Source organism: Pleurodeles waltl, chromosome 1_2 (assembly GCF_031143425.1).
Source record: "Pleurodeles waltl isolate 20211129_DDA chromosome 1_2, aPleWal1.hap1.20221129, whole genome shotgun sequence".
Classification (NCBI taxonomy): Eukaryota; Metazoa; Chordata; class Amphibia; order Caudata; family Salamandridae; genus Pleurodeles; species Pleurodeles waltl.
The window spans coordinates 966,981,046-967,002,864 of record NC_090437.1 but is presented as its reverse complement, the minus strand read 5'-3'; the positions used below and the strand labels follow the sequence as shown (position 1 = coordinate 967,002,864).

At 46.2% G+C, this 21,819-nt stretch overlaps 1 protein-coding gene across 1 annotated transcript in view; it reads left to right on the top strand.

Moving 5' to 3' along the window:
- The window catches only part of SRD5A3 (steroid 5 alpha-reductase 3), a 111,023-nt gene extending 89,483 nt beyond the window's left edge, over positions 1 to 21,540 (top strand). Inside the window, exons 4-5 of the mRNA XM_069201123.1 lie at positions 17,530 to 17,658; positions 21,202 to 21,540. Of these exons, the coding sequence (XP_069057224.1) occupies positions 17,530 to 17,658; positions 21,202 to 21,461 (389 nt within the window). The 3' untranslated portion in view covers positions 21,462 to 21,540. The remainder of the gene's footprint in view (positions 1 to 17,529; positions 17,659 to 21,201) is intronic.
- Positions 21,541 to 21,819: the final 279 nt, after the last annotated feature.

Here is a 21,819-nt window from a genome sequence, read left to right as displayed (position 1 = left end):
CCCAAGGCGGTGGGGCGGGCTCCGTGCAGTGCCCACGGGTCGCAGTGCAAACACTGGAGTTGGTGGACTGGGGGCACGGTACAGGACGGTGCATTGTGTGCTTCACGAGCAGTGTCCTCAGGCAACGGTGCAGGTTGTTAGTGTCATCGTCGGGGATCCCAAGGCTGCGGTGTGAGCAAGGCAATGCGGAGTGCAGGGCCCACAGGTCACAGTGCACGCAGCAGCTTGCGGACTGCGTCAGGTGGTGGCGTCGGTGAGACCAGGGTTGCTGTGTGACGTGGGGCATGGCTCCGTGTGGTGTCGTCAGGTCACGGTGCAGACATCTCCATTGTTGACAGCATTGCAGTGGTTTTTCTTCTGTTGCAGCACAAAAAACACAGTTCCCAGCGCTATAGGCAAATGAAGCTGAAGGCTTCAATATCCCGGAATCTTCCAACAGGAGGCAAGCCCTACTTCAAGCCCTTGGAGAAACTTCACAAGCAGGATACACAGCAAGGTCCAGTCTTTTTCCTCTTTAAAACAGAAGTAGCAACTGCAGGCCAACCCAGCAAAGCACACACAAAAAAGGGGCAGTACTGCTCCTCCTCAGCTCTTCTCCTTGGCAGAGGTTCCTCTTGATCCAGAAGTGTTCTAAAAGTCTGGGGTTTTGTCTCCACTGCTTATACCCAGTTCTACCTTTGAAGTAGGCAAACTTCAAAGGAAAGTCTCTGTTGTTCCCAGGATCCTGCCTTGTCAAGACCTGGCCCCAGACACACTCCATGGGGGCAGAGACTGCATTGTGTGAGGACAGACACAGCCCTTTCAGGTGTAAATGTCAGCTCCTCCCTCCCCACTCTAGCCCAGGAGACTCATCAAGAAATACTGGCTACACCCCAGCTCCCTTTGTGTCATTGTCTAGAAGGAATTCACAACAGCCCCACTTTCAGTCTGACCCAGAGGTGGAATACACAAGCAGGCAGAGGCACAGAATGGTTTAAGCAAGAAAATGCCCACTTTCTAAAAGTAAATACAAACTTGGTCACTTGGGGGAAGTAAATGTCTAAACTTCCATGACACTTATAAATATTTAAAAACTGGATATAATATCCTTGGTGCGGTTCATATCTCTTTTTTTTTTTTTTAGCTGCAAGCAAAAATTAATTATTACTTATCTCCTTGAATACAAAACATAACTAAAGTATTGCAAAAATAGATGCAAGCTTGTCTAGGCCCTCTTCGTTCAGCTGTGAAAGTACCACTCCAACACCATGCTCTGAAGCATCTGTCTGTACCACAAACTCCTTGGAGAAGTCAGGGGCCAGCAGCACGGGCATCATGCACATGGCCTCCTTCAGGGTGTCAAATGCAGTATGGCATGCCTCAGTCCAGATCACCTGTCTAGGCAGCTTCTTTGTGGTCAGCTCTGTCAAGGAGGCAACAATGGTGCCATACCCCTTGACAAATCTCCTGTAGTACCTGGTGAGGCCTAGAAGGCTCTCACCTCTGCCTGGGTCTTGGGGTGTGCCCAAGCCCGAATGGCATCAATCTTGGGCTGTAGGGGAGCCATCCAGCCACTTTCTACCTGGTGTTACAAGTACACCACTGACCCGTGCCCTAACTGGTACTTACTGGCCTTGATAGTGAGGCCTGCGGCTTGCAGCGCCTTCAATACTACTCAGATGTTGTGCAAGTGGTCCTGCTTAAAACAGTAATGGTGTCAAGGTAGGCAGCACTGACATTTTCAAGCCCAGTCAGAACCTGATTGACCAACTTCTGGAAGGTGCAAGGGCGTTCTTCAACCCCAAGGGCATGACCCAGAGCTGGAAGTGCCCCTCTGGTGTTGAGAAAGCCGACCTCTCCTTGGCCCCATCAGTTAAGGCAATCTGCCAGTACCCAGATGTTAAATCAAACATGCTGAGGAACTTGCCAGCCCCTGTAGGAGGCTGGACTGGCTTGTAGTGAGTACCAAGGGGTACTTGCACCTTGCACCAGGCCCAGTTATCCCTTATTAGTGTATAGGGTGTCTAGCAGCTTAGGCTGATAGATAATGGTAGCTTAGCAGAGCAGCTTAGGCTGAACTAGGAGACGTGTGAAGCTACTACAGTACCACTTAGTGTCATATGCACAATATCATAAGAAAACACAATACACAGTTATACTAAAAATAAAGGTACTTTATTTTTATGACAATATGCCAAAGTATCTTAGAGTGTACCCTCAGTGAGAGGATAGGAAATATACACAAGATATATATACACAATAGCAAAAATATGCTAGAAAACAGTGCAAACAATGTATAGTTACAATAGGATGCAATGGGGAAACATAGGGATAGGGGCAACACAAACCATATACTCCAAAAGTGGAATGCGAACCACGAATGGACCCCAAACCTATGTGACCTTGTAGAGGGTCGCTGGGACTATTAGAAAATAGTGAGAGTTAGAAAAATAACCCTCCCCAAGACCCTGAAAAGTGAGTGCAAAGTGCACTAAAGTTCCCCTAAGGACAAAGAAGTCGTGTTAGAGGAATAATGCAGGAAAGACACAAACCAACAATGCAACAACTGTGGATTTCCAATCTAGGGTACCTGTGGAACAAGGGGACCAAGTCCAAAAGTCACAAGCAAGTCGGAGATGGGCATATGCCCAGGAAATGCCAGCTGTGGATGCAAAGAAGCTTCTACTGGACAGAAGAAGCTGAGGTTTCTGCAGGAACGAAAAGGGCTAGAGACTTCCCCTTTGGTGGACGGATCCCTCTCGCCGTGGAGAGTCGTGCAGAAGTGTTTTCCCGCCGAAAGAACGCCAACAAGCCTTGCTAGCTGCAAATCGTGCGGTTAGCGTTTTTGGACGCTGCTGTGGCCCTGGAGGGACCAGGAGGTCGCAAATTGGACCAGGAGAGAGAGGGGACGTCGAGCAAGACAAGGAGCCCTCTCAGCAGCGGGTAGCACCCGGAGAAGTGCCAGAAACAGGCACTACGAGGATGCGTGAAACGGTGCTCACCCGAAGTCGCACAAAGAAGTCCCACGTCGCCGGAGACCAACTTAGAAAGTCGTGCAATGCAGGTTAGAGTGCTGTGGACCCAGGCTTGGCTGTGCACAAAGGATTTCCGCCGGAAGTGCACAGGGGCCGGAGTAGCTGCAAAAGTCACGGTTCCCAGCAATGCAGCCCAGCGAGGTGAGGCAAGGACTTACCTCCACCAAACTTGGACTGAAGAGTCACTGGACTGTGGGGGTCACTTGGACAGAGTCGCTGGATTCGAGGGACCTCGCTCGTCGTGCTGAGAGGAGACCCAAGGGACCAGTAATGCAGCTTTTTGGTGCCTGCGGGTGCAGGGGGAAGATTCCGTCGACCCACGGGAGATTTCTTCGGAGCTTCTGGTGCAGAGAGGAGGCAGACTACCCCCACAGCATGCACAAGCAGGAAAACAGTCGAGAAGGCGGCAGGATCAGCGTTACAGAGTTGCAGTAGTCGTCTTTGCTACTATGTTGCAGGTTTGCAGGCTTCCAGCGCGGTCAGCAGTCGATTCCTTGGCAGAAGGTGAAGAGAGAGATGCAGAGGAACTCGGATGAGCTCTTGCATTCGTTATCTAAAGTTTCCCCAGAGACAGAGACCCTAAATAGCCAGAAAAGAGGGTTTGGTTACCTAGGAGAGAGGATAGGCTACTAACACCTGAAGGAGCCTATCAGAAGGAGTCTCTGACGTCACCTGGTGGCACTGGCCACTCAGAGCAGTCCAGTGTGCCAGCAGCACCTCTGTTTCCAAGATGGCAGAGGTCTGGAGCACACTGGAGGAGCTCTGGACACCTCCCAGGGGAGGTGCAGGTCAGGGGAGTGGTCACTCCCCTTTCCTTTGTCCAGTTTCGCGCCAGAGCAGGGCTAAGGGGTCCCCTGAACCGGTGTAGACTGGCTTATGCAGAATTGGGCACATCTGTGCCCAAGAAAGCATTTCCAGAGGCTGGGGGAGGCTACTCCTCCCCTGCCTTCACACCATTTTCCAAAGGGAGAGGGTGTAACACCCTCTCTCAGAGGAAGTCCTTTGTTCTGCCATCCTCGGCCAGGCCTGGCTGGACCCCAGGAGGGCAGATGCCTGTCTGAGGGGTTGGCAGCAGCAGCAGCTGCAGTGAAACCCCAGGAAGGGCAGTTTGGCAGTACCAGGGTCTATGCTACAGACCACTGGGATCATGGGATTGTGCCAACTATGCCAGGATGGTATAGAGGGGGCAATTCCATGATCATAGACATGTTACATGGCCACGTTCGGAGTTACCATTGTGAAGCTACATATAGGTAGTGACCTATATGTAGTGCACGCGTGTAATGGTGTCCCCGCACTCACAAAGTTCAGGGAATTGGCTCTGAACAATGTGGGGGCACCTTGGCTAGTGCCAGGGTGCCCTCACACTAAGTAACTTTGCACCTAACCTTTACCAGGTAAAGGTTAGACATATAGGTGACTTATAAGTTACTTAAGTGCAGTGTAAAATGGCTGTGAAATAACGTGGACGTTATTTCACTCAGGCTGCAGTGGCAGGCCTGTGTAAGAATTGTCAGAGCTCCCTATGGGTGGCAAAAGAAATGCTGCAGCCCATAGGGATCTCCTGGAACCCCAATACCCTGGGTACCTCAGTACCATATACTAGGGAATTATAAGGGTGTTCCAGTAAGCCAATGTAAATTGGTAAAAATGGCCACTAGCCTGTTAGTGACAATTTGGAAAGAAATGAGAGAGCATAACCACTGAGGTTCTGATTAGCAGAGCCTCAGTGAGACAGTTAGTCACTACACAGGTAACACATTCAGGCACACTTATGAGCACTGGGGCCCTGGGTTACCAGTGTCCCAGTGACACATACAACTAAAACAACATATATACAGTGAAAAATGGGGGTAACATGCCAGGCAAGATGGTACTTTCCTACACAACCCCCCCCCCAAACGAAGGACAATAAGACTAGCCATGACCTGATGAGTCTTCATTGTCTAAGTGGAAATATCTGGAGAGTCCATCTGCATTGGAGTGGCTACTCCCAGGTCTATGTTCCACTGTATAGTCCATTCCCTGTAGGGATATGGACCACCTCAACAATTTAGGATTTTCACCTTTCATTTGTTTTAGCCAAAGTAGAGGTTTGTGGTCTGTCTGAACAATGAAGTGAGTGCCAAACAGGTATGGCCTCAACTTCTTCAGAGCCCAGACCACAGCAAAGGCCTCCCTCTCAATGGCAGACCAACGCTTTTCTCTAGGGGTCAACCTCCTACTAATAAAAGCAACAGGTTGATCCTGGCCCTCAGAATTAAGTTGTGATAGGACTGCCCCTACTCCTAATTCAGATGCATCAGTCTGGACATAGAATTTTTTAGAGTAACAAGGGCTTTTCAGGACAGGTGCAGAGCACATGGCCTGCTTCAGCTCCTCAAAAGCTTTCTGACAGTTTGCTGTCCATAATACCTTTTTAGGCATTTTCTTGGATGTGAGGTCATTAAGAGGGGCTGCAATGGAGCCATAGTTCTTAATGAACCTCCTGTAATACCCAGTGAGGCCTAGGAAGGCTCTCACCTGAGTCTGAGTGGTAGGGGGAACCCAATCAATAATTGTTTGGATTTTCCCCTGTAGTGGTGCAATCTGTTCCCCACCAACAAGGTGTCCCAGATAAACCACCTTACCCTGCCCTATCTGGCACTTTGAAGCCTTGATAGTGAGGCCTGCCTTTTGCAGGGCCTCCAAAACTTTCCATAGGTGGACCAGGTGATCATCCCAGCTGGAGCTAAAGACAGCTATATAGTCCAAATATGCTGCACTGAAAGCTTCCAGCCCTTGCAGGACTGTGTTCACCAACCTCTGAAAAGTGGCAGGTGCATTTTTCAAACCAAAAGGCATTACAGTAAACTGGTAATGTCCTCCAATGGTAGAAAATGCAGTCTTAGGTTTAGCATCTTCTGACAATTTGATCTGCCAATACCCAGCAGTCAAATCAAAAGTGCTTAGATACTTGGCAGATGCCAGTGTATCTATGAGCTCATCTGCCCTGGGTATAGGGTGAGCATCAGTTTTGGTTACCAAGTTGAGACCTCTATAGTCTACACAAAACCGCATTTCCTTCTTTCCATCTTTGGAATATGGTTTTGGTACCAGTACCACAGGAGAAGCCCATGGACTGTCAGAGTGCTCAACCACTCCTAGTTCTAACATTTTCTGGACCTCTTGCTTTATGCAGTCCCTGACATGGTCAGGCTGCCTATAGATCTTACTGTTGACAGGCAAGCTGTCTCCAGTATCTATAGTGTGCTCACACCAAGAAGTGGTACCTGGCACAGTAGAGAAGAGTTCAGAGAATTGATCTAGGAGATTTATGCAATTGTCTTTCTGCTCAGCAGTAAGACAATCAGCCAAAACTACACCTTCCACCAGAGCATCTTGTTCTGTGGAAGAGAAGAGATCAGGTAGAGGATCATTGTCTTCTTCCTGTCCCTCATCAGTTGCCATGAGCAGGGTGAGATCAGCCCTGTCATAGTAGGGTTTCAGGCGGTTGACATGGAGCACCCTAAGGGGACTCCTGGCAGTGCCTAAGTCAACTAAATAGGTGACTTCTCCCTTCTTTTCAACAATTGTGTGAGGTCCACTCCATTTATCTTGGAGTGCTCTTGGGGCCACAGGCTCCAAGACCCACACTTTCTGCCCTGGTTGGTACTGAACCAAAACAGCCTTCTGATCATGCCATTGCTTCTGGAGCTCTTGGCTGGCCTGAAGGTTTTTACTGGCCTTTTTCATGTACTCAGCCATTCTTGATCTGAGGCCAAGCACATAATCCACAATATCCTGCTTAGGAGCTTTTAAAGGTTGTTCCCAACCCTCCTTTACAAGTGTGAGTGGACCCCTAACAGGGTGTCCAAAAAGAAGTTCAAAGGGGCTGAAGCCCACTCCTTTCTGGGGTACCTCCCTGTAGGCAAAAAGGAGGCATGGTAGAAGGATATCCCATCTCCTGCGGAGTTTTTCAGGGAGACCCATAATCATGCCTTTGAGAGTTTTATTAAATCTCTCCACCAGTCCATTTGTTTGTGGATGATAGGGTGTTGTGAACTTGTACGTTACACCACACTCCTTCCACATTGCTTTTAAGTATGCAGACATGAAATTGCTTCCCCTGTCTGATACTACTTCCTTTGGGAAGCCCACCCTGGAACATATTCCCAGGAGGGCCTTTGCCACTGCAGGTGCTGTAGTGGTCCTTAAAGGAATAGCTTCAGGATATCTTGTGGCATGGTCCACTACCACCAAGATAAATCTATTGCCTGAAGCAGTAGGAGGGTCAAGGGGGCCAACTATGTCAACCCCTACCCTTTCAAAGGGAACCCCAACCACAGGCAGTGGAATAAGGGGTGCCTTTGGGGTGCCACCTGTCTTGCCACTGGCTTGACAGGTTTCACAGAACTTACAAAATTCCTTTGTGTCCTCAGACATCCTAGGCCAATGAAACAATGGAACCAGTCTGTCCCAAGTTTTCATTTGACCCAGGTGCCCAGCTAGGGGAATGTCATGTGCCAGGGTTAGGAGGAACTTTCTGTACTCCTGAGGAATCACTAATCTCCTGGCAGCTCCAGGTTTAGGATCCCTATGCTCAGTGTACAAGAGGTTGTCCTCCCAGTAAACTCTGTGAGAGTCACTGACATCCCCATTAGCCTGTTTGACAGCTTGCTGTCTGAGACCCTCTAATGTGGGACAGGTTTGCTGTGCCACACTCAGCTCCTCTCTGGCAGGCCCCCCTTCACCCAAAAGCTCAGCAGTGTCTGCTTCCAGCTCCTCTGGTGTAGGTTCTGCACAGGGAGGGAATTCTTCTTCCTCAGAAGTTGAATCCACTGTAGAGGGAGGGATAGTAGGAAGTGGTTTGCTTCTACTAGCCCTAGCTTTAGGGAGCACTTGGTCCATTGTTCCAGGATCCAAGCTTCCCTGTCCTTTTTGCTTTTTGGCCTGAGCCCTTGTCAAAGCAAAAATATGCCCTGGGATGCCCAGCATTGCTGCATGGGCCTCCAACTCCACATCTGACCAAGCTGATGTCTCCAAATCATTCCCTAATAGACAGTCTACAGGTAAATCTGAAGCTACCACAACTTTCTTTGGACCAGTAACCCCCCCCCAGTTGAGATTTACAACAGCCATGGGGTGGCTAAGTGTGTTGTTGTGAGCATCGGTTACTTGGTACTGGTGACCAAGTAGGTGTTGTTCAGGGTGGACCAGTTTCTCTATGACCATAGTCACACTGGCACCAGTGTCCCTGTAGGCCTGAACCTCAACACCATTTATTAGGGGTAGTTGCTTGTACTTATCCATATTAAGGGGACAAGCAACTAAGGTGGCTAAATCAATAGCCCCCTCAGAGACTAACACAGCCTCTGTGGCCTCCCTAACAAGGCCAACCCCAACTAAGTTACCAATAGTGAGCCCAGCTACTCCCTTGGATTGGCTATTAGTAGGTTTGCTCCCACCACCACTGCTATTAGTAGGGACACTAGGTGTAGCAGTAGGGGTTGTAGTGGTAGGAGGCTTGGTGCCTTTCTTTGGACAACTGGGATCTGTTGTCCAATGGCCTTTTATTTTACATAAATAGCACCATGGTTTCTTTTCCTTGTTCTGATTAAAAGAGGATTTGGGCCCACCACCCCCACCAGAGTGTTTTTGTGGGCCTGATGAAGACTCATTTTTAGATTTGTCCCCACCCTTGTCAGAAGACTTACCATCCTTCTTTTTGTTGCCATCTTTGTCACCCCCTGTATGAACTTTTCTGTTCACCCTTGTTCTGACCCATTTGTCTGCCTTCTTTCCCAATTCTTGGGGAGAGGTCAGATCAGAGTCCACCAAGTACTGGTGCAACAAATCAGACACACAATTATTAAGAATATGCTCTCTCAGGATCAAGTTATACAGGCTGTCATAATCAGTCACTTTACTGCCATGTAACCACCCCTCCAAGGCCTTCACTGAATGGTCAATGAAATCAACCCAGTCTTGTGAAGACTCCTTTTTGGTCTCTCTGAACTTTATCCTGTATTGTTCAGTGGTTAAGCCATAACCATCCAGGAGTGCATTCTTAAGAACTTGGAAATTATTAGCATCATTTTCTTTCACAGTAAGGAGCCTATCCCTACCTTTTCCACTAAATGATAGCCATAGGATAGCAGCCCACTGCCTTTGAGGGACATCCTGTACAACACAGGCCCTCTCAAGTGCAGCAAACCACTTGTTAATGTCATCCCCCTCCTTGTAAGGGGGAACTATCTTGTGCAGATTCCTGGAATCATGCTCTTTTGCAGGATGACTATGGGGAATACTGCTGCTGCCACCATGGGTTTCTAAACCCAGTTTCTGTCTCTCCTTCTCTACTTCTAAAGTCTGTCTATCCAAATCCATCTGTTGCTTCTTGAGCTTCAGTGTGGTTTGTTCCACTCTCAATCTATTGAGCTCCCTTTCTAACAATCTGTCATCAGGGTGGGTGGGAAGGACATGCCTTGAAACAGAAGTATGGTGAGAATGGACAGAAGGAGACCTGTCCCTTACAGAAGCCACCCTAACAGCTTGGCTAACAGAAACATCACTACCAGTATGGTGAGAATAAATGCTTTTGCTATGATGTGAGACAACACTATTTGTATGGTGTGGCTCATCATCATTACCAACTATGCTAGACTGTCTAGTAATGGGCAGGCTAGGAAGTTTCTTTCCTGAATCTTTTCCTGGGGGAGTCCCTGGATCAGATTGAGAACCATTAGCTACGTTTTCAACAGATGGGGCACTTCTAGCCTTATCCTGTTCTCTAAGCATGTTAAGTAACAGTTCCAAGGAAGGATTCTTCCCTACACTCAAACCTCTCTCTACACAGAGACTCCTTGCTCCTTTCCAGCTAAGGTGGTCCTATGCAAGTTTGGACAGATCAACATTTTGGCCTGTGCCAGACATTTTTAGAGAGAGTTAAAGTGATAGTAAAAGATAAAAAGTTTGTCAGAGCTTTTAGAAAGACAGAGAAAAAAAACTTGTTAAACTTTTTAGAACTTTTTAGAAAGTTAGAAGTACTTTTCAGCACTTAGAAAATAGTGAAAAGAGGAAATACAAAACTTTTTGGCTATGTGTATATACACTGACCTTGTTTTGTATATTTTTCTCCTATGAAAAGTACAATGACAAGAGTGGTAAGTAGTCTCAAAGCACTTATCCCACCGCTGCACAACCAATGTAGGAGGCTGGACTGGCTTGTAGTGAGTACCAAGGGGTACTTGCACCTTGCACCAGGCCCAGTTATCCCTTATTAGTGTATAGGGTGTCTAGCAGCTTAGGCTGATAGATAATGGTAGCTTAGCAGAGCAGCTTAGGCTGAACTAGGAGACGTGTGAAGCTACTACAGTACCACTTAGTGTCATATGCACAATATCATAAGAAAACACAATACACAGTTATACTAAAAATAAAGGTACTTTATTTTTATGACAATATGCCAAAGTATCTTAGAGTGTACCCTCAGTGAGAGGATAGGAAATATACACAAGATATATATACACAATAGCAAAAATATGCTAGAAAACAGTGCAAACAATGTATAGTTACAATAGGATGCAATGGGGAAACATAGGGATAGGGGCAACACAAACCATATACTCCAAAAGTGGAATGCGAACCACGAATGGACCCCAAACCTATGTGACCTTGTAGAGGGTCGCTGGGACTATTAGAAAATAGTGAGAGTTAGAAAAATAACCCTCCCCAAGACCCTGAAAAGTGAGTGCAAAGTGCACTAAAGTTCCCCTAAGGACAAAGAAGTCGTGTTAGAGGAATAATGCAGGAAAGACACAAACCAACAATGCAACAACTGTGGATTTCCAATCTAGGGTACCTGTGGAACAAGGGGACCAAGTCCAAAAGTCACAAGCAAGTCGGAGATGGGCATATGCCCAGGAAATGCCAGCTGTGGATGCAAAGAAGCTTCTACTGGACAGAAGAAGCTGAGGTTTCTGCAGGAACGAAAAGGGCTAGAGACTTCCCCTTTGGTGGACTGATCCCTCTCGCCGTGGAGAGTCGTGCAGAAGTGTTTTCCCGCCGAAAGAACGCCAACAAGCCTTGCTAGCTGCAAATCGTGCGGTTAGCGTTTTTGGACGCTGCTGTGGCCCTGGAGGGACCAGGAGGTCGCAAATTGGACCAGGAGAGAGAGGGGACGTCGAGCAAGACAAGGAGCCCTCTCAGCAGCGGGTAGCACCCGGAGAAGTGCCAGAAACAGGCACTACGAGGATGCGTGAAACGGTGCTCACCCGAAGTCGCACAAAGAAGTCCCACGTCGCCGGAGACCAACTTAGAAAGTCGTGCAATGCAGGTTAGAGTGCCGTGGACCCAGGCTTGGCTGTGCACAAAGGATTTCCACCGGAAGTGCACAGGGGCCGGAGTAGCTGCAAAAGTCGCGGTTCCCAGCAATGCAGCCCAGCGAGGTGAGGTGAGGCAAGGACTTACCTCCACCAAACTTGGACTGAAGAGTCACTGGACTGTGGGGGTCACTTGGACAGAGTCGCTGGATTCGAGGGACCTCGCTCGTCGTGCTGAGAGGAGACCCAAGGGACCGGTAATGCAGCTTTTTGGTGCCTGCGGGTGCAGGGGGAAGATTCCGTCGACCCACGGGAGATTTCTTTGGAGCTTCTGGTGCAGAGAGGAGGCAGACTACCCCCACAGCATGCACAAGCAGGAAAACAGTCGAGAAGGCGGCAGGATCAGCGTTACAGAGTTGCAGTAGTCGTCTTTGCTACTATGTTGCAGGTTTGCAGGCTTCCAGCGCGGTCAGCAGTCGATTCCTTGGCAGAAGGTGAAGAGAGAGATGCAGAGGAACTCGGATGAGCTCTTGCATTCGTTATCTAAAGTTTCCCCAGAGACAGAGACCCTAAATAGCCAGAAAAGAGGGTTTGGTTACCTAGGAGAGAGGATAGGCTACTAACACCTGAAGGAGCCTATCAGAAGGAGTCTCTGACGTCACCTGGTGGCACTGGCCACTCAGAGCAGTCCAGTGTGCCAGCAGCACCTCTGTTTCCAAGATGGCAGAGGTCTGGAGAACACTGGAGGAGCTCTGGACACCTCCCAGGGGAGGTGCAGGTCAGGGGAGTGGTCACTCCCCTTTCCTTTGTCCAGTTTCGCGCCAGAGCAGGGCTAAGGGGTCCCCTGAACCGGTGTAGACTGGCTTATGCAGAATTGGGCACATCTGTGCCCAAGAAAGCATTTCCAGAGGCTGGGGGAGGCTACTCCTCCCCTGCCTTCACACCATTTTCCAAAGGGAGAGGGTGTAACACCCTCTCTCAGAGGAAGTCCTTTGTTCTGCCATCCTCGGCCAGGCCTGGCTGGACCCCAGGAGGGCAGATGCCTGTCTGAGGGGTTGGCAGCAGCAGCAGCTGCAGTGAAACCCCAGGAAGGGCAGTTTGGCAGTACCAGGGTCTGTGCTACAGACCACTGGGATCATGGGATTGTGCCAACTATGCCAGGATGGTATAGAGGGGGCAATTCCATGATCATAGACATGTTACATGGCCATATTCGGAGTTACCATTGTGAAGCTACATATAGGTAGTGACCTATATGTAGTGCACGCGTGTAATGGTGTCCCCGCACTCACAAAGTTCAGGGAATTGGCTCTGAACAATGTGGGGGCACCTTGGCTAGTGCCAGGGTGCCCTCACACTAAGTAACTTTGCACCTAACCTTTACCAGGTAAAGGTTAGACATATAGGTGACATATAAGTTACTTAAGTGCAGTGTAAAATGGCTGTGAAATAACGTGGACGTTATTTCACTCAGGCTGCAGTGGCAGGCCTGTGTAAGAATTGTCAGAGCTCCCTATGGGTGGCAAAAGAAATGCTGCAGCCCATAGGGATCTCCTGGAACCCCAATACCCTGGGTACCTCAGTACCATATACTAGGGAATTATAAGGGTGTTCCAGTAAGCCAATGTAAATTGGTAAAAATGGTCACTAGCCTGTTAGTGACAATTTGGAAAGAAATGAGAGAGCATAACCACTGAGGTTCTGATTAGCAGAGCCTCAGTGAGACAGTTAGTCACTACACAGGTAACACATTCAGGCACACTTATGAGCACTGGGGCCCTGGGTTACCAGGGTCCCAGTGACACATACAACTAAAACAACATATATATACAGTGAAAAATGGGGGGTAACATGCCAGGCAAGATGGTACTTTCCTACAGCCCCCAACCGATAAATGAGCTCATCGGCTCTGGGGATGGGCATGGGGTTGGTGTCAGTCTTAGTGACGGCATTGAGCCCAGGGTAGTCCACACAGAACCGAAGTTCTGGTGTGGCACCAGGTGCCGCAGCCTTAGGTACCAAAACCACTGGGCTGGACCAAGGACTGCTGGAGTGCTCAATCACCCCTAAACCCAACATCTTGGATACCTCATCCTTGATACTGGCATTCACTCTGTCAGCTAACCTGTAAACCTTGTGTTTCACAGGCAGGCTATCCCCAGTGTCCACATCATGCGTGCATAGATGGGTGACACTTGGAGTGAGTGAGAACAGAACTGAAAATTGTCCCAGTAACTGGCGACAGTCACTCTGCTGCTCTAGAGTCAGAGAAGGGGTGAGGACCACACCTTCTACTGACCCATCCTGCTCCCTGGCAGACAGGAGGTCAGGGAGAGGTTCACTCTCCTCTTCCACCCCATCATCTGTAGCCAGAAGCATGGTTAACATAGACCTCTCAAAGTGGGGTTTGAGGCGGTTCACATGTAGGACCCTCAAGGGGCTCCTTGGAGTCTGCAAGTCCACCAAGTAGGTGACATCACTCTTGCGCTCCTTTACCTCAAATGGCCCTGTCCACTTGTCCTGTAGAGCACACGGCTCTGCTGGAGCTATGACCTACTCTTTCTGGCCAGGCTGAAACTCAACCAGAGTGGTATTCTGATCGTACCAGTGTTTCATGTCCTCCTGGTTTGCAACTAGGTTCTATTGAGCAAGCTTCCTGAAGCGGGCAGTCTGGTTTCTGAAGGCCAGGATGTAACTAAATACATCCTGGGATAACTTCCTAGGAGCTTGCTCCCACCCCTCTTTCACTGGACTCAGAGGTCCTCTGATCAGGTGCCCATACAACAACTCAAAGGGGCGAAAGCCAACCCCCTTTTGTGGTACTTCCCGGTAGGCAAAGCAAAGGCATGGCAAGAGAACATCCCACTTACGCCTCATGGAGTCTGACAGACCCCCAGTAATGCCTTTCAGGGTCTGGTTGAATCTCTCAACCAACCCATTACTTGGGGGGTGGTAAGGAGTGGTGAACTTGTAGTTTACCCCGCATTCCTTCCCCATGGCCTTTATGTATAAGGACATAAAAGTGGTACCCTTGTCAGATACCACCTCCTTCGGGAAACCCACTCAGATAAAGATCACCATCAGTGCCCGGGCCACAACGGGCACTGTCACTGACCTCAGAGAGATAGCGGTAGTGGACCGGGTGGCATGGTCCACCAAGATCAGGATGAACTGGTTGCCAAGGGCTGACTTGGGGTCCAGAGGCACTACTATGTCAATGCCCACACGCTCATAGGGGGTGCTCATAACAGGAAAGGGTTGGAGGGTCTTTCCAGGCTGGCTGTATAAATATAAACTTTTAAAAGTGCTGCCAGCCGTAGGCCTCAGAACGTGCACCAGAAACAGGTCGCCGTACGGGCTGAAGCAAGGTAGGCCATGCACTCTGCAATATTTATCCCCTCAGAGCGCTGCCTGTTGTTCTCAGCCCCGTCCTACCCGATGAAGACATTGTCACTGGTGAGTTGCGTTGTGAATGGGTCAAGGTTAAGTGGGATAGGCCGGTAGCAGCGCCACCTTTACCACTGAATCATGTTATAAAATTATTTGAAGGCCCACACATGATAAACTGGCGGTTATACAAAATAGTCTGTTTTTATTTTTAACACTGGTTTTCTTCCTTTGTTTACTTTATTTTATCTCCCAGGGACCATTAAAGCAACTCTGGAACACCTTTTAAAGTGCTTTACTCTTATGCTTGCAGTTTTAAATATCCACTGATACGTGGAAAAGTACAGGTTTTATGTTTTTTTTACATTTTTGTTCTGGGACCTTAATGTACTGGACAGGCTAATAAAAATAAAAACACCCAGTTAGCAACCCTATTGGGCGGTTATGATGGCTAGAATGGCTTGATGTGGCTGGGTTGTCTGAATATTTATGATGTTTGAACGCAACTGCCATGGCTCTTTGTTCAGGTTGGGAAAGGGCCTAGACAGGACCAGACTGGTTCTGTTGGGGATTAATGGGACTAGAATGGACTTGACAGGGCCACACTGTTTCATGTGAATGGGTCTAGAATTGCTTTGAACTGGATGGGATAGCTCTGATGGATGTAAAGGGTTAGAGTGCATTGGGCAGAGGTAGACATTCTAAAAGTGTGTAGGGTTTGAACATTTTGGTTTGGGCTAGGTGTTTCTGATGGCGTCAATGGTGTTAGGATGCATTGGGTTGTGTCAGGCTGCTTCTGATGGCTGTTAATGGTGTTATAATAGACTATATAGTCAGGCTAGTGCTTCTCATTGCTCAAAATGTAGTAGTTTGTGATATTTAGCTTTTTATAGGGACTTCATTGCCTAGTTTTACTGGTGAGAATATTGTCAATCACTGTGTCACATAGCAGAATGTCACTCAGAATACACTAATACCATGTACATGTCACACCAAGACAATCTGAAAACTTGGCGGCAATATGAGAGCCCAGGGGAGGGAGTGCTTTGAGACCCCTACTCGTGGTTTACCAGAAAAGCCCAGGAATAGCTGCAGAGGGTAACGCCCCAGGCACTATAAAACATAAGAGCTGAACAAAGAAGAAATTACAGACAAAACCAGCATCTGCATTAAGGAGCTGGAAAGAAAGCCATGAGACAAAAGAAGCATTAGATAATCCTCATGACAACATTTTGCATATTCTGCCTTCCTGTGGCAGTGCAGTTATTTACAGGAGCAGGCACCAGGTTACTTCTGAAACTCCTAAGAAAATATGCTTTCACAATAGTTGCATCTTTAGCATATCCAATATATCGAACAAAAACACATTTACATAAAATGTGTTGACTATTCCTCAGTAGCTTGAGCCACTCTAGTTGATCCTTTTCAAGTGTTGTGTTTTCACAATGATTGAGACAGGAGGCGATCCTCTGTTTCTTGAAGAATGCAGAGAGGAATTTGAGGACGTAAGATTACGGACTTATGACAGTGGGTGTAAACGTGTGGACTTTTTGGTTGGCTTAGAAGAGGAAAGTCGAGGCAGGGTACGACAAAGTTAGGCTCTGGTACGCGAATGCAGTATAGTAACCTGATGTATTCTATTATCCATGATGTAGTGAAGGTGGAATGGATAGTGAGAAGCAGTTCTGACCCACAGCGGATCTTTAAAGTCTCAGATTCTCTCATTATGCCTTCATAAATTTAGTAAAGTTTGATGTGTGAGGTGAGAAAGAAAGGCTTTGGAGCGAGTATTCTGTTCCCAGGTACGCCTGTGACAATATTTGCCTCCACGTGGTGTTACAGAGAATAAAATATGTATGGCTTTAATTGCTGTCATGCTCACCCGGGTTTGAGGTGCCAAAATGCATAAGCCAGATGAATGATTCATAACGGTCGCTCAGTGAGAGCTCAAGTGGGGAGGGAGTGCTTTGAGACCTGTCGCGGTGTACCAGAAAAGCCCCGGTATTAGATATTAAGCAGCACACTTTGTGGAGGTTTGAAATAAACCTCCATGTTTATATTCAGACATCTGTACAGTATTGTACTCTTCAAAGGTGTGGTCTGTCCAACTCCTTAAATCTTGGATTTCACCAAAAATCTTGCCAGTGCCTTTGTCTAAAATGGGCCCAAACATCAAGAATACTCTACCCACCGGAATGTACCTATCCTCCATTATCTTCTTTTAAATTTCAAACGTCAGAGTAGCAAGTAATACCCTATCACTTTTAAAAACACCATTGCTCCAGTCCTCTTTTGTCATCATGTTTGTGTCTTTTCACAAAGGAACTGCAACCCATGGATCCCCTCATCTTCAGCTCTCTTGCTTTTTTGTGACTTGTAAAGAACTCTGCTTCCTACGTGGGAGTAGCCAACACTACATAAAATCTTTAAATAACACACAAAATATAAACTCTGAAAACATTTAACTTGAACAAAATTTTTTGATTTAAGTTAAAATGTTCTGTTCCTTCTGTCTCTCAGATTCTTTGCATTTCAGGAAATCTTAGTAAAATGTTACAAACTGTATCTAAGTGTGTGTACCCCTATGTATTGTCGAATTCATTGTACCTTGTCCGCAGCCAATTTGTTGGTGTGTTGTATTTTCAATGCAAAATTTCAATTAAAACACATTAATAAAAGTTTGTGTACTCCAATTACAAATGCTGTTTTGTCCTTTGTTCAATTCAAGATTGTTTGTATTTTGCGTTAAAAATGGATTTACTGTAGAGTGCATTTAATATAAAATACCATGTCAGTTTAACAGTTATTGTAAATGTTGCCTACAGTTTCTTCAGAAGATGTTCTTCAACAAACCCGCTGGCACCATATTTTAGGAGTTCTTATTTACTTATGGGCCTCTGTTCATCAGCACCGATGTCACAAGATTCTCGCCAATCTTAGAAAAAATAAATCAGGTGAGATCCTTTTCCTGCTAGTGATTCTACCAAAATTGCCTTAGCAAAAATAATGCTGTAAGAAAATGCAAAACGGTATGTTTATAACCATGCAGTTGTACGATTGTCCACTTGCACTAGACGAATTTATGTTGAGCAAAGACTTTGGCCCTCATTTGGACATTGGCGGTAAAAACCGCCTCCCGCCGCGGCGATGGCTGCCAAAAGACTGTTGCTGCGGCTACCAGCCCTCCGCCGTATTATGACCACAGCCGGATTTCCACCTGAAGAATGGCGGAAATGCGGCTGTGGCCATGCCTGCGGATGGCGGTAAGGTGGTGCTGCTGCCACCAGCAACGCCACGCAAGTAAACCGCTGCCAGCCATATTATGACCCATAATACGGCCAAGCGGTATTCTGCTGCCGGGTGCTGCTGGTGGCAGCAGCGCCCCGTCCCGTCTCCTACCAGAGGACCCCCTGAACACAGGTACGTCGGGTCTCCGACAAGGGAAGAGGGTGGGGGGAGTTGTGTGTGGGGGGGTTTTAATGTTTGTGTGTGCGTGGATGCGGGTGTGTTGCGTGTTGAATGCGTGTGTGCATGTATGGTGGTGTGAGTGCATGTATGTTGTGTTATGTGAATACGAGTCTTCGTGTATGTATGAAAGTATGTGTGGATGTTTGTGTGAATGAATGTATGCATGCGTGGATGCATGAGAGAATGGGTGTGTGTGTGTGTGTCTGAAGGGGAGGTGTGAATGTGGGGGGGTAGGGAGGTTTGGACAGGTGGGGGGGTGGGGTGGCTGTCTGGAGAGGAGGGAGTCCCCTATCAGTGACAGGGAAGGAATTCCCTGTCACTGATAGTGCGTACGGCCATGGTTTTCTTGGCATTAAGTAAGCCACGAAAACCATGGCAGTAGGCGGGGTTATAATCCTGCAGGCGGAACAGTGACGGCCGTAGGGCCGGAGATGAATATCTCCAGCCCGGTGGCTGTTACCGCCAAGGTGGTTGGTGTGGTACATTGGCGGGTTGGCTTCAGCCAACCTGCCAATGTCATAATATGGCGGTAAGTAAAGCCAGTCTGTTGGCAGTACTTACCGCCATATTAACACCGATGGCCGGGGTCGTAATGACCCCCTTTGTGTTGATCGATAAGACTACGAGCTATATGGGTACATTACTCTACATGCCTGTGTAACCCACTTTACATTAGCGTTTACTGCATCTTACAAGTAAATAGGAGAGGTTTCTTAGTCATCCCTTCAGACAACCTAAATTCTTGGACTACTTTTGCAATATCTCTCACAGACAAACATATTAACACTATAATTCATAGTATTTCCCCTCATAGGAGTGCCTTCAATTATCTGCTTAGGGGGCAAATATTAAATTGCTGAATATTCCACAAAAGTACAGATTCAAGCAATCTGTATCACACAAAGCCAGAGTTTTAGGATAACCTTCAGCTATATAACTGAACTACATTTAAATGTATTGCAAGTGCAGTTACCAATGGTTGATAGTCCGAAAACCTGTCATGAAGTAGATCATCTGGATTTACGTTGCTCACCGCTGCTTAGGAGAATTCTGTAAACTGAGCAAAAGGGTAAGAGAACTGGATCTATCAGCAATATTTCTATACAGCTGATTTCTGTGGATGAAGCTGGTGCACAAAGAACAAAAAAGAATGTTTTCTAATTAATCAGTGTCCTGTCAAAATAAGGATATCTCTATGGAACCTGGAATGGTTTAATGGCTACTTGAAAAACACTGATAACGCTTTCTTTCTTGTAATGGGATTGAAGCTTACATACACAAATTAGTTTCCCCTCACGAACATAATAAGGAAAACAGTGTCAGAAAAAAGTTTCTTCACAGAAACTGTATCTTTTGCTGTCTGATACTTACATTACATGTGCAAATATTCTCATAGATGTTGTCTCATTGTGGTATCTGAATACGGAGAAAAAACAATTTGGCAAAACTATATTGGTAAATCAAAACCTTTTAATACAAATTGCATGCACAAACATTTTTGCAAATTACCAAACTGTTAAACTTTAAAAAAAGAGAGAAAAGAGCATCAGCGCTTGAAAATTAAATGCTAGGCATGGTGATTACCTAGCTTTTTAAGAAATGAGAACTCCCCTTCCAAATTACAAAATGAAAGGATTTGGAAGATGGTGTTTTGCCTTTTCTTTAAAAAGGAACAGTACATAAAAATAGCGAAAAAAAGTTTAGGATGATAGTCTTTTTCCTATCTCTGACACAACCCGAAACAGTAATTAGTAAAAAGGAAGAAAGCATAAGACGAAATGGTAGAGGATCCATATAAAAGGTAAAGAGAGAACTGGACACATTGCTAGTCTAGGATGCATGTACTTTTATGTGCCTACAGTCATGTTTGTCCGCCCAGATGGTTTGTCCCTTCATACATTGTACTGTTGGTGCTTAGGTCTGGCTAATGATTTTCCCTCAAGAATCACAATATTTTGCTCTTACACGTATTGCGAATGGTTATTTGACATACATCCATGGCAAAACTCACTAGGAAGGGGACAGTTCCTGTGTTTGTCTTTGAACTGAGCAGAGCCTCTTGTTGGATCCATGCAGTGTAAGATCCCCAGAACCGTTTGGAACATTAGGTGAAGATTGATGACCCAGTGGCGTAGAGTGGTGGAAGCAGACAACTGATTCATAATTATGTAGTTAGTTAGTCTGAGTCCCTGCAGAAACTTGTGATTTATGTAGAACCAAAATATTGTTCTTTGTTTGAACCTTCTTTTTCTTTACACTATTCTCCTTGTCCGTATGTCTCTTGTGGGTATTTTTTGTAGACTATGGGGTAGGGGTTGCGTAGTTATAGCTGTTTATGCTGCATTGTCTATTTGCTCTTACAAGTGCTTCGATTTTAATTTTTTGTGTGTCCTTTATCCCCTTTTTCTTGGTGAAAGTGAGATTTGTGTTGGTGTTTGGATGGTTAAAAGGTACTTTTGCATTTTGATCAATCCATTAATGTCTCAGGTTCTAATTGTAGGATCTCGAAAAACAGGTGAGATTTTTGGATGGAAATCTGTGATTACTTTTATTAGTATTCGTCGTGCTAATTGTGTATCTTTGTGGGATTCCTGTGTTTAGTGCTGAAAACAGTCTGGTAGTTGTTCATATATCATGTCCATTGAGTGCCGTTACAATGATTAATGATGTTATTTGTCACCAAGTGGTTTCTGTATTACCCTATGTTTGCAATTACTGTTTTGCTCGATGCCCCTGTGAACTGATTTAAAGTCGGTTTATTAAGGAATACCTTTCCATTTATAGAGTAAATGCAGAAGATAATTTGCTGTTGAAATTTCCCTAACCGAAAGTTTATTATGCTGGAGGAAATTCAGCCAACAGATTATCTTCCATATTTTGAATTTCCCCCAGAAATTAAAGGATTACAACCCAACTCTAAATCAAGCTTTTAAAATTTCCCCTGTCATGGTGGGTAACAAAACCAGTGGGTCTGTTAATCATATTGTTTTATCAAAACACAAAAATAAAGTTGTTTTCATTTCTTGTAGGTGAGGTGATTAACATGGGACACAACGTGCCTTCTGGAGACTGGTTTGATAGAGTGTCTTGTCCACACTACTTTGCTGAACTATTAATCTACATAGCCATGGTTGTCATTTTTGGAATCAGGAACTTTACGTGGTGCATGGTAGTAATGTACGTGCTCTGTAACCAGGCGCTGGCAGCCGTTTTGTGCCACGAATTCTATCTGAGGAAATTTGACAAGTATCCAAAGCAGAGAAAAGCATTTATTCCATTTGTTTTTTAAAGTCCACCTTTATTTGGTTTTGTTAATTTCTGTTTGTGAACATTTTATTTATATCCTAATACATCTTCTATTTTTGTAACACTTGTCTCTGTGTCAAATCATATTATTCACTGAAAGGAAAAGGGACATCTGGAGAAAGTCCCAGGTTAATTCACAATTATCAGTGCACTGAAAATGAGTTTCACAAATTACTAATTATCAATGCTGTTTCCTTGGAAACAAATTACAAAACTGCCTTTAACAAGAAGTATTTGAATGCCAGATGCACACATATATACATCTATAGAACTTCATTTCAACTTGAGACTTTCTTTATTCTTTATAGTAACTTAAATATTGTGTACATTGGAGACCAGAA